The sequence below is a fragment of the Rutidosis leptorrhynchoides genome, chromosome 8, assembly GCF_046630445.1.
Source record: "Rutidosis leptorrhynchoides isolate AG116_Rl617_1_P2 chromosome 8, CSIRO_AGI_Rlap_v1, whole genome shotgun sequence".
In the NCBI taxonomy this organism is placed as follows: domain Eukaryota; kingdom Viridiplantae; phylum Streptophyta; class Magnoliopsida; order Asterales; family Asteraceae; genus Rutidosis; species Rutidosis leptorrhynchoides.
Window position 1 is genome coordinate 14717915 of NC_092340.1, and position 13800 is coordinate 14731714.

Below are 13800 nucleotides of genomic sequence, written 5' to 3' on the forward strand. Positions count from 1 at the left end.
GTTTTATTGATTTGAATACGACACAACGAATGGATATGATGTGTAAACATTGTCGAAATAGGCCAGCCACTATGTTATGGTTACCGTGTAGGCATTTGTGCGTGTGTATGGTTTGTGAAAGGAGGGTTAAGAATTGTCCGATTTGCAAGTTGAAGAAAACCGAGAGCCTCAAGATCAATCTACCGTTTAACTGATCTTCGACACTTACTATTTTACGCGTGCGTGTGTGTATATATACATACATCTTGTATACGAATTGCTCAACGATAAATATATTTGCCATGTCGTGTTCTTAATAACGTTATATATTACTTCTAGCATATGCTATTAATTGCAGGCAAAAATATGTAAATGTTGTAAATACTCTAGCATATGATGATACAATTTTTGCTGTAAAAAAAATAAAAGAAAAAAACGATATGATGATACAAATTTAGTATACTCTGCTGTATTTTTGTATTATATTCTGTATATAACAGAAAAGTTGTTATAACGTCTCATTTGTTGTATAACATAAATTAATTACATTTGCATTTGAGTTATTTCATATGTTCTGTTCCCTTTCATCACCTTATAGGGAATGCTTTTGATGATAGAACACTATCTGGTCTGTTAGCGGGCGGTGGTGGTCCAAATATATCCCATAACCGAAGCGTTTCATCAGCACCAGCCGACATCAAAGTCAACCCATCCGGGCTCTGCGCCAGCTGTAACACCCGTGCCGAGTGGCCCGTTAAGTCAGAAGCTTTAACCATTGAAGGGTACTTCCATAGAGACAATGTGTTCTTAACTTCATCATTTGAGCTAAACCCATGCCCACTTACTATCTCCTTATAATGCCTGTTCCATTCTAACCCACAAATCTGCACGGATTGTAAGTTTTCAATTCCACATAGTACAAAAGGTTGAGCACAAGTTACAAGTACTTAAACCATAAAGATGATATCAAGAAAGTGGATTTAATTTACCTGTGCTTCAGTGTTGACACTAGTAATACAAGTGCCTTGTTGAGTGTTCCATAACTTAATGCACCCATCATTTGTGCCACCACCAGATGCTAAGACTTCATAGTTATAAGGGCACCAAGCTAGAGCCTTGACTGCAGCCACATGGTTCGTAAACCGGTGCACGAACCGAGCCGAGTTCATCCTAGACACTTCCCATATGTACACAACACTATCGTCACCACCACTAGCCAATAAGTTGCCTGTCATTGACCATTTCAACCCACATACTTGACTCCTGTGCGCCTTTACACACGACACCAAACTGTTTCTTACCCTCACTGCCAACCACAAAAAAAAAAAAAAAAATACTTTCCGGTTATAATAAAGTTTTGATTATGAAAACAGGGAAAATGGAAAAATAAATAAATAATACCGTCGTGGTTCAAAATGGCTTTGTGACTGCCTGATGTTAAAATGTGCCCGTTCCATGAAGTTGCGCCTACCATTGCATGATGACCTTGTATTCTTTTAATCTGAAAAAAACGTAATGTAAGATTTATATTTATAAACAAGTAGAAATAAAATTTGGAAACAGAGATTATAATGCGTACGAGTTTAAACGCGTGTGCATCCCAGAGATCGATCTCGCAACGTGAATGACCAACTGCAAGCATTTTGCTGTCTTGAGACCATGAGACACTTGAAGGATGATCATGTATGCTGTTGGATGTATATAGATGATGTATGCTTTCATTAGCAGCATTCCAAAGATACAAATTTCGTCCCAGTCCAATCGCAAGCACGTTATTCTTCCCCCAATCCATTACATTCATGTAGAAATCGTCTCGGATAAGTGGTGCATCGAGTATTTTGAGTTCTTTCTGTAAAAAAAACAAGAAATTTTGGATTTTGATAAGGAAAAAGGTAAGAGCTTTGATTAAATATTATAAGTTGAAGATGAAGATTACCTTTGGGATTTTTCTGGGTTGATGTGGGTGGTTATTGTAGTTAAAATTTTCTTCATCGCTACGACGAAGTTCATCAATATAACGAATTGATTTTCGTTCCGTTTTGGGACTTCCTCTGAAAACAAGCATCCTAAAGGGTCTTCCTTGACTATCTAAAGTCAGATTCCCTTCTATTAGTTTTCGGTATTCTGCCTGTTACATGTATGAAGAAACAAAAAGATGATATCTTTTAGATGGTGAATTTCAAGATTTAGGTCACTTTAATACAACATGTTTACGTATACATTAATGATACCTGCACACTCAAAATCTGAGATACTCATTACCAATTTTGAAGCAAAATCCAAAAATACATGTAAAAAACAAAGATTTACAATTTTTTTACGAAATTGATGATAAAAAACCCTTTCAAGAATCTCAAGACTTACATTAACACAATCAAAATTCAAAATTGAAATATCCATTATCAAAATTGGACCCAGAAAACCTAATAGATGTAAGGTGTAACAAAAATATGAAATCTTTATAAGAAATCAGTAACAAAAACTCATCAAAATTTCAAGATTTAGGTCACTTTAATACAACCTGTTTAAGTATACATTATTGATACCTGCACACTCAAAATCTGAGATACTCATCACCAATTTTGAAGCAAAATCCAAAAATACATGTAAAAAAACAAAGATTTACAATCTTTTTACGAAATTGATGATAAAAAGCCCTTTCAAGAATCTCAAGACTTACATCAACATAGTCAAAATTCAAAATTGAAATACCCATTATCAAAATTGGACCCAAAAAACCTAATACATGTAGGGTGTAACAAAAATATGAAATCTTTATAGGAGAGCAGTAACAAAAAACTCATCAAGGATTTCAAGATTGCGTCATTCTAACACTAAAACCAGTCAAAACCCTAAAAATAACAATTATAAATCAGGAACACTCCAAATCCGGAATACCCAACAAAGCTGAATATAAATTGCAGAAACTAGAAACGAAAAATAACAATAAAGACACAATTGTGAAGAAATTTATAAAAAAGAGGAAGGAAAAAAAAAAACTAACACTGAAATTGCATCTGGTGGGATGATGGGTTTTGTTGTTCAACAGGGTATAAGCTTGATCAAGATCCATCAAACTCCTGTTGGGTATAAAACGATCACCCTAATTTAAACAAACCCAAAAAACAAATGAACAATTAGTCAACAGGAAATGATAAATCAAATTGGTAGTTAATAAATAACAGAAAACAATGTTTGGGGTGGGATGGGTCACCGGAAAATCGTATTCGACCGGATTATTGTGGAGACGAGTTGGAGAGTACCAATCTGCTTGCAATTTCCAGTTCCTTAATGGGTCTACACTCAATTCTAATTCCATCTTCTTGAATAAATTGAGTGCATTCGGATTATGACGAAGATCAAAGTAGAAGAAGAAAGATTGTTTTTGTTCTTGAAAGTGGCGCCAAAAATGGGTTTTGTAAACCGTGGTTTTCAACTGAAGAAGGTTAGGGGTTTCTTGATGAAAGTTGGGCAGTTATATATGAACTATTAAAGCTAATTTTAATAAAAGGCTTTTTAAGGTAAACGATAATATTTTTTTTTTTTGGAAGGCATACAAAATTTTATTGGAAACAAAAGACAGGATTACATGCATGTAGCATAGAGGCAATATGCTAGAAAGCGAAAACTCGACAGCTAGTAAACGATAAATTGATATTTTACTTTTAACAAAAGTTCCTTATCATAAGATTATTGATAAGATGTGTAGAATGGCATAGGCATTTAAACTGTGTGTTTTCTATGTAAATTCTTTCAAACTTATCCCGTAAGAATCGGATGGCTATAATATATCTCCACACAATACCATTTTGTCAAAGTTATAAATTTTTGACAAGAGTAAAACTTGAACTCACGTTCATACTAACCAAAGTATTCACATAGTGAAAGGCAACAAGCAACGGGTACGAGTATTACCTAATTAATACAAGGCAAGATTATTGTATCATGAGGGATTGAGGGTCAATTATTCTATCGATTCGGGAATAATTCTTTGAAAAAGACGATCAATGGTAAATTAAAGAGGGCGGGTCCTCGAGGTTGATGTTTATGTTCCGTCTTGCTTTCTTCTGTCGCTCTTGTTCGTTGTTTCTTCATGTATTTTTCGGTTTTAGTTTGGATTAGTTCGTTTGCATGTTTTTTCCGGGACGTTAGGCAGATTCATTTATAGAAGCAACGTACTATCGAGAAAAACTGAAGTAACAAATCAGCGCTACATTGGCAATTTCTTCAAAGATTGGACTAATATCATCAATGACAATGACATACGCTATGTTAACGTTAATATGTTGGTGTATTGGTGTTGACTTGACTTCCTATAAAAGATAACGTTCGACCCTCCATGAGCTGCAAAATATTTCCTTTGAAGTTACCCACCCATTTCATGAGCCTCGAAGGTCTCGAACGTCCTGCGTTCGAGCCTCATCCGAGGGGGTTTTACAACACGTGATTCCATATGGATTTGGTGCGGGTGTTTCATCTTGAGGGCAATATGACTGTAAAGGGTTGTTCAAGAAATGATCGAGTGAATGAATTCCGACATCGCGTTCAGACCTCGTTAGTAACTTCTAACTGCCGTTAAGATGACATACACTATGTAATATAATTTAAGTGAAAGAACGAATATTAATGCATAGAGTACAAGTATTATTAATACACATGTTATCCAACAATACTTAAAAAAGACGGAATGGACTATGGAGGGTGTCTTTCTATGGCGTGTGATAACTTGTCCTTGCCAATGGAGTTATATGATGACGCAGTTATGGCGCTCGGATAACTTGTCCATTGGCAAGGGTCAGAAATTAACCACTAAATTATGTAGAACCCAGTTACAAACAGCTTATACCAAACATTCTCGTCCACATTATATATTACAAAAAAATACACACAACAAGAAGTCTGAGATCTTCACAACCAACTCATAAAACCAAATATTAAAACATAAAAACCAACAACAAAAATGATACTGTGATAGTTTTGTGCATCTCTATATACTACTACAAACAGTCATCTTCCATCCCAAGTGACTTGAAATAGGTTTCTTCCATAGCCATTCTGGTAAAAGTCCACTAGTTAAAATACTTGTAAAATCACATGGAAAACAAATTACATGTCACAGCTTCATTTCCTAACAAAACGAGTCACGAAGTAAAAATAACAAGCACGGGCCTAATGTTTACCTGTAAAGGGGAGGTAGAATGTACAATTACAGTTCAGATACTTTGTTTGATTCTTCTTTAACGATGAACAAGCTTGGCCTGATTCGTCTTGTTGCCCCTGAACGCTGAAAGAGAGAAGAATGACCGTGTTGCTGAAAAGAAAAATCGCAAATAATATTGATATTTACAAGAGGTATAAAAACTGAGATTTTGTATTTGTCCCGAATAAAATAAACAGATACAATATATGTCTTCTACCTCCATATTTAACAATTTAATTAGGTTGATGGATAGTTCACAATATGACCTATAAATATACCTGGCAATTGAGACCCATATTCTCAAAATTGGGTCAAATGGGTCGAGCTTTCGGGTCAATTGGGTTTTGAAAAAAATTAAGCCTGACATTGTAAACCAAAACTTAAAAAAATGTTCAATGATTTTTTCTCCAACCTATTGGGTCTTATACAAAATATAAAAGAACGGGTCAAATGAGTATCAAATCCTAAAGTTCAATAAATAGAAACAGGTCTAATGGGTCTTGTGAATGGGTCAAATGGGTCGAGCATAACAAATTTTATCAATCAATTATTTATGAAAGCATTAAAGGTTATATCAATTATTATGTACATTCATATTTTCTTATATATAATAAAAATATTAACAACTAAAACAATATAATAAATGTAAAAAATCAAATGTAAAAGTATATTACCCGTTTGACCTATTTGACCCATTACCCGTTTCGACTTATTACCCAAACCGAACCAACCTGACCCGTTTAAAATTTTTACCCGTTTGACCCATGACCCATTTCAACCCAAAACCATTTTGACCCGTTACTCAAACAGACCTAACCTGACCCGTTTGCCAGGTATACCTATAAAATAAAGTGAATACCTTTTGTAGTATTTATGGAAGCAGAAACATGGGCCTCTGTAACTCTTTGATGACTCTGAATGTTGATTTTACTAAAATTTGCTATACCTGCACTGACAATACTCGTTAAAAGCATAATCGAGAATAATGTAAAATTTCAGATGATACTGTAAAATTTATATACTATTTGCCACCTCTAGATTCTTCAGCATTATCCTCTCTTTCGGAAAATGGTGATGGGCTAGAGCAATCAGTCAAATACGAATCAGCTTTAGCTTTTCGTGCAAACTTCAAGAGTCGTTTTAATCCTCTTGGTTCTTCTTTATGGTAGATCATAGTGGGAGGGTGCTCAGCGTTTCCCCACGCACCAAATTCAGATTCGTTGCTTTCGTCAAAAAGTATTTGAGATAACGAGTGACGAACACGTGGACGTGGTGTAACTTCGGTTGGAGACGAAAGCTTAATTGGGCTTTCATTGCACGAAACAATCTCATCTTGATTAGGCTCTTCATCGACGACCCATGCAGAACAAGAAATTTCTAAATCTTCTTCAGTTGTAGAGTTAATTTCAGACATTTCAGTCTTTGAACCAGATGCCTCACATTTTGTAAGGCTATTAAGGCTAACCATCTCGTGTTCCAAATCTATGATAGCATGATTTTCAGTTGGTTGAGAATGATTCACCTGATTATGACTGGTTAGTTTATTATCCTCTGTTTTGCAGACCACGCCTTTTGTTTTGGTAACAAATGGACCAACACTAGTGCCCATCCCAGAGCCTTTACGAAGAAAAGGTTTAGTTTCTACTGGAACAACACTGTTTTTTCTTGTCACGTTTTTATAGAAACGGTGTTTAGTGGTGGCAGTAGTGTCTTTTGTAGGACTTTGAATGTTGGTTTTGGTAATCTTTTTGTTTTCAGTCACTAAAGACTGTTTCTTTTCATTGATAACTTTATTTCTTTTAATAGAATCTGACTGTGTTGACTTTGGTGTCGTCTTATGAGGTTGTGATTCTTCAACTTTTGCAGCAACATGAGGTTTCCGATAAGTGGGTCCCGTGGGAGAAAAAGCAGGTGACGCTCGTGCAGCTTTCGGTGATGGTGTCGAAGGCCATGATTTGCGTGAAGGAGATGATTTTGGTGTAGTTTTCTTCATTGGAGAAGGTTTTGTGGTTTTGGGATTTATCAACTGAGTTTTTTGTGGTTCATTTTCAGAATGTCTTCTATTATCACTACTACTCACTTTAGTGAAAACCATCTTGGCTTCCTTCTCAATTACCCTTCCGGAAGCTTCCGTTTTGAGCTTATCTTCCTTCTTTTTCTTATACAGATCATAAAATCCGCCCTTTTGCTCCTTAAGCTTCTTACTTTTGCTATTATCACAGTTCATTTCTTGATGTCTAATCGGCTTGCTTTCCATCAGTTTATCACAAAACTCTTTGAGTTCGTCTCCCTTTTGTTGACTACATTCACTTTCATGTTCAAGAGAGTTGACTTCAACCCTTAAATGTACTAAGCCTCCCTTTTCAGGTAAAAATGACATGTTTTCAGATGTTTCATCACAGGTTTCGGTTTTATTTTTAGTTTTAACCGGTTCGGTTATTGCAATAGGAGCTACATTATTAGGGCTGCTTGGAGAACTAACATCATTGCTAGAACCTATTGATGTACTCCATCGTTTAAGCACAGATTTTTTAACACCAACAGTCATTTTTGTCTTCTGAATGTCAACCGCACCTTGGTCTCTCTGTTTGCTTTCAAATAGACTGATTTTATCTTGTACGCTCATTTTTAGACCACTGTTCTTAGTGAGTCTATGTGAATCTTCATCTTCACTACTGTTATTAGCCACGTCTCTTTGGGACATTGACTTTGACTTTTCAATGGCAGACAAATTGTTGAGACTTTTAATGCTCAGTCTTCGAGAACCAGATCTACCAATTTGGACTCTTCTCATTGGAGATGATGACCTCCTTGGTGTTAAAGATATTGAAAGACCCCGACTTTGTTCAACAAACTGTTCATCTTCTTCGCTTGATGATATTGAATCTTCTTCTGTTAACAAGTGTATCGAGTCCCTGAAAAAAGTGCAATATTGTATCTTACTGTCCCCAAATTTGTAAACGAGATTGTATATTGAGATTCAAATGTTAAAACATACTTTAGATCATTGGCTCCAATATGAAGAGAGAAGTTTCTTAAGTCAGAAAAATCCTTAGGTGAGCATCGGCACCCAATAGCCTGGTTCAATGCAGCAGCTAGTTCCTCTTTTAATGCTGTCAATCTCAAATCAACCGCTATCAGTAGCTCATTCCTATCATAAATCACAACATATTTTAGTAAGAAAACGACTGTAAAACAGTAAAAGAAGTATACTTTGACTCAGTCAAAGTAAGAATTTAATTGCCAGAAAAAGAAACATACTTCGACTCAACTGATGTTATTTCATCTTCAGCCTGTAAAAACATGAATTGCAATACTAATTTACTTCTATGAACAATATAACATTAGATAAGATACAAACACAAAAACGTATAATGGGGATGATTCATAACACACCTGGTTAGATAATGAGAGTTGAAAGTTTTTCGTTTCCACTAGTTGACAAATTTCTTTTCCAACGCTAAGGATGTCAGGCAAATCAATAATGTGTAGGAATCTAACAAATTATAGCAAACTTAAATGAGCAAAAACCATATGGCAGCATTCTAAAACATGAGAATGAGAAAACTATATGGACCTTTTTAGTGTAGTTGTCGTAAACCAGGCCGTATCATTTACATTCTCAGGTGGTAAAATCTTGAAGTGCGTGTTGGAACCTTCTATGGACAAATTCTTAATTTCAGGTGAATGCAACATCAGCAGTTCCAACTGTCCAGATGCTACATTCTCTTCTCTGTTGCTACTGCATACAATTGCATCGTACCTATAAAAAACAGATATTACAAATTTGAATACTAGTTTAAACAATGATAAGTGATAACACTGAATAGTTTAGCCTAATTAGGTACTTAAAACTGGTTATGTAAATACAAATTTGAAAATTTAAAGGCATACAAATTTACTAGAAAGTCATTAAATTGCACCTTCTACCTAATTCACAAGACAGTAGTCAGAACAGATACATTTGCTTAATAGAGGATTTGTGCAAGTCGATATATATTAAACCAAATCGTACTTCATTACCAAAATACCTATCAACATTGATCTGCTCTACAACTTTCAAATGGTACTTTTACATTAGTCGAAAAGTCTATTACATCAAATTTATTGAGCATAAAATTAAGAGCTGATAACATGAACTTATAAAACATGAAACAACCAAAATGGTCAGTAAGAGAAATAATTAGCTTCTGTAAACAGTAAAAATAATACTAACCTGTTCTGGCTTGGATATAAGTGAAATTCAATATGATTAAGCGCTGAATCAGTACTAGTAATTCCACCTTCCATCTCTACCAGACTGAAACTGATCACCAAAACCCTAATTCAACAATAATCGTCATTAAAACCACCATAAGAGTACAAAACTCATCAAACTGATAATGTAATAGATATTATATATACCTGAAGTTGAAGATAAGATCTAGGTCAAACAAATTACCTACAGTAGTACAATTGATCAGCAGAAAATCACAACTCACCAGTAACTGAAAACGCAAGTTTAGCACAATTAACAGCAACAGCTCAAATTAATCATTATTAAAATTACGAAATCCACACAAGTGATGGTGTGCGTATGTATGCATATAATTTTATAGGAATGTATGTATATTATTGAAGTAGAAACGAACAAAATCGGTCGTAAAAGTTGTTATCGGAACTTAAATGCGAAATTGAATATTGTGGACTTTTAAAAATAAATTCAGTATGGAGTATGACTTGTGAAAGAGACAATAGAAAGCAGAAGAGTACACGTCGGTTATTTGAAGCGCGTGGGTTTCCGGTTTACGCATGAAAACGGGCACGTAGTTTGGTGACATGGTGCAATTTGTGTCAATTTTCTTTTGTTTTTTTGCAAAATAAAAAAAACTACAAAAAGACAAACAAATATACAAACGAAACCGCAAAGCTGGATAAGAGTACGCCAGAACTAACAAAGGAAATGAGCTATCGCTAACTAAAAACGTGTCAAAGAAAAAACGAGCCACTAATAAAACCAAACACTGAAAAAACACGTGAAAAAGTAACAAAACAATCAAAACTTAACGACATAACAAACAATCCACCATACTCGCTAGCTACAAAGAAAAACAAACCATCACTTGCGGGAAGAACTACCGGACCACAAATTTGCTCTTATGATTCCTGCAAACCAACTTAGACGCCTTACTGTCAATTTTATTATAAATGACACCTTTACTTGTTCGGTACCTGAAATACAATCTACAACAAAAATCGTTGTTTACTCGCAAGCATAAAAACTAACAAGGTGTGCAAAGTAAATAACAAATAACACCTTAGAATTTTGTATCGAGCTACTTTTTTCACCAACTAAATAAAGTATATTTATATCTACTAAAGTACTCCCTCCGTCCTAATTCAATTGTCCAGTTTTCACTATCAAAGTGTTTTTTTTTTAATTTTGAATTTAAATATTTTTATTTGTATTATATATCATTCGATGAAATTTATATCAACAAGTATTATATATCCTTGTTATTTAATATATTTTTATCGTTATAATGATCATCAAGTATTATAAAGCACACAAAAAGTAATTTATAGTCAAAGTTAGAAAGAAAAAATCTCTAAAGTCAAAATAGTACAATTGAAAAGAGATGGAGGGAGTATATTTTAATTAGTCACTTAGAACAACCTAAATAGTTGTAGTATATAAGATAAAAAAAATAATAAAAAAATTCTAAATATAATTTTCTTTGAATAAGATTTGTGGAAATAATATATTTATCCACAAAATGCTCTTTTAGCTTTCAAGCTAAAGCATACTCGTATTTGACTTGAAACACCTACACTAAATATAATATATAATATAATATTTAAATGGGAAAATAGTAATTTATGAGTAACTTCTTTTTTTGTACATCAATTTATGACTAATTATCTATAATTAAAAGTTCATAGTAACGACTTCTTTAGACACATAACATAGCTACACAGTAATTAATTGTGGTACGAAGGGATTACGAGTATTAAATAGCGCTTTAAGTTCAATTAAAAAGATTTTACATCGGCTTAAAAGTCAATTATTTCTCTTAAAAAAGCATAAAATAAAGTAAAAATCATTGATTACAAGTGAATTACAATAAGAACAATAACCAATTCCGGTAAGGGTGGAATACGAAAAAGTAAATGTACACGATCATAGTTCTACTCAAAGTAGAGACGACTTCCATAAGTCAATAAATTAAGGGATTATATATCAGGAGGCCGTCAAAATTTAATGTTTTGTGTTTGTAGGTCACCCATATTTGAAAATGATTTTGTAGGCCACTCACGTTTATCTTTTCGTGTTTTTAGGCCACCTATATTTGAAAGTGTTCTTGTAGGCTATCCAAGTTCGTATGTTATTACGTATATACCAAATTCGACTAAAACTCTTTGAAAAAAATATATAATATGCAAATGCTCGTGTATTTGGTAACAAATAATCGTTATATAGATAATGTTAATTAAGAAAAACTTTGTTATTTGTTCGATTATTATACATTTTTAAATGAAAATTTTAGTCAGAAATGGTACGTATGGAAAGACACGAATTTGACTGTCTAGAAAATCACTTCCAAATATGGATAGTCTACAAACACGAAAATATAAATTTTGGTGGCCTACAAAATCATTTTCAAATATAGGTGACCTAAAAACACAAAACAATAAACTTGAGTGACCTCCAAATATATAATCCCATAAATTAACATACAACCGTAAGAGAATCATGGAGTAATTTGTTTTTTGAGAAATATATAAATTAAAGTGTAGCGGTTAAATTATCAAATGAGTTACACTTGTTGAGTATTCTAACAAGTTTGTTTGAAGTGACACAACGGACTACTTGTCATACAAACAATAATTGAGCGATTAAAAACAAAACAACATTGATACAATACACAACAAGAAAAACTAAAGCGGTAATTATGTGCTGAGGTGAAAGATATGACCATTATTTACTGGAGTAGTTATTTACTAGTAGTAATAAGGCTGGTCCCAACCATTCGTCAGGAGGCTCGCCCAAGTCCGCCCAACCTGGACACTGATGGCACGAATCCGCCCAGGGGTCCGCCCAGCTCCCTCGTCTTCATTTTCGTCCATTTTCAGCACATTTCAGGACGGTAGAGGCTTAATTTTGTGGTACTTTTTGCTAGTGGTCTTGTACAATTGATTAATTAATTAATATAGTGGGTGAGGAATGAGTGTCATTGTTGGGAGTGTTTAGTCCTGATTTAGTCCTTGGAAGGAAGTGAAATGGAAGTGATGATGTGTCGCTGAATGGTTGGTTAGTCCTCGAAGAAGTCATGTCTTGATTGTGACCTCTCTAATAAAACTTTATATTCCATAGCATAATGCTAGAATAATAATGTTAGTAGTACTTATGCAAGATACCATTTACACTGAAATGACACAACCAATCAAGTGTGTCCTTTCAATAATGGTTCACACAGCATTCAACTTGCTCATGTTTTCCTCCTTACAATAAGAATCTGATGTCACAAAATATTTGAATATGAATGAAAGAACATGGGTAGTTGGGTGTTAATATAGGCAAATGATCATGTAATAGGGCCACATTTTTTCACAACCCATGTTGATGATGTGCTGTAAATCTGACATTTCTTTATTACTACACTTTGTAAGCACAGTACAGAAAGCTACCCAACTTTATTATGTTTTGCCAATCTTAACTTACAAGCCCTATCACCACCACCATTACCTAACAACATCTGCATGGTGGTGGTGGGTCAATCTTAACCTTCAATTTACATTCTGATTAAAGTGAGAGCCCCACATCATAATACAACAGACTGTGATCATGTACAGATGTTAACCATTTTTTGGGCTTCAAACAACTACACATGGACTAACAAACAGTGAAAATTAGCTATTTTTCCGCAACTGAATAAAATATATATTCTTGTATAGTATAGAAGACACTATCAAGTTAGGCTTCTTTGGTTTTCAAACTCAATGAAGCATATGACTTTTAAGAAGAACAGAAAAAATAATTTTAATGGTAATACTCTGTATTAATTAGTCAGTTAGACAATACGTGAATGAACCCGAGACTATTGCCAGAATATATCTCGGTTCTATCTATATCATAAAAAAGATATACAGCACCTGCATGAAAATAAGATTTGATCAAAAGCAGAAACAAAGAAAATTTCTTACTAAGAATCACATCAACTAATACGTACATATACTACAAATTGTTTTATGCTTACGCCAACAAATATTGTAATTTCTCATTCATGTTATGTAATCCATGCTAATAAAGTGAGTACAGGTGCCAATTTAAACCCAATTACTAACACATTGGCTGATTTATGTTATATTATCCGTAAAGATAAAGCTTAAAGATAAGCCATACAAAACAGGTCAAATGGGTCGAGAGACGCCCAGACGTATTTTTTTTTTTTAACTAAAACCTCATAAATATTTTTAATTGAAAATAATAGATAACCTTTATGAAAATATAATGGTTATAACCTTATTTGAAAGATAAAATACATGCAACGTGTTTTCTGCCAATCTATTTCAAACACTGCCGAAAAAAAAGTTCTAAGGCTTTCCTTGTTTGGTTATCCAAGAGTGCGAGTAATCTAACC

At 33.9% G+C, this 13800-nt stretch overlaps 2 protein-coding genes across 2 annotated transcripts; both read right to left on the minus strand.

The window, feature by feature from the left end:
• Nucleotides 1-566: 566 nt before the first annotated feature.
• Nucleotides 567-3298, minus strand: LOC139863184 (cell division cycle 20.5, cofactor of APC complex-like). Its single transcript, XM_071851832.1, has 7 exons — nucleotides 3194-3298; nucleotides 2984-3082; nucleotides 1916-2107; nucleotides 1559-1828; nucleotides 1381-1480; nucleotides 969-1285; nucleotides 567-863 (listed from the first exon to the last, which is right to left on the minus strand). Exons 1-7 carry the CDS (start codon nucleotides 3296-3298, stop codon nucleotides 567-569), a joined length of 1380 nt encoding a protein of 459 aa, XP_071707933.1.
• A 1367-nt stretch (nucleotides 3299-4665) lies between these two features.
• LOC139863185 (uncharacterized) lies at nucleotides 4666-9220 on the minus strand. The gene is made up of 10 exons (XM_071851833.1): nucleotides 9211-9220; nucleotides 9103-9109; nucleotides 8757-8942; nucleotides 8576-8675; nucleotides 8441-8472; nucleotides 8178-8330; nucleotides 6212-8094; nucleotides 6039-6125; nucleotides 5160-5290; nucleotides 4666-5034 (listed from the first exon to the last, which is right to left on the minus strand). Exons 1-9 carry the CDS (start codon nucleotides 9218-9220, stop codon nucleotides 5217-5219), a joined length of 2532 nt encoding a protein of 843 aa, XP_071707934.1. The 3' UTR covers nucleotides 4666-5034; nucleotides 5160-5216.
• Between the last annotated feature and the right edge of the window lie 4580 nt (nucleotides 9221-13800).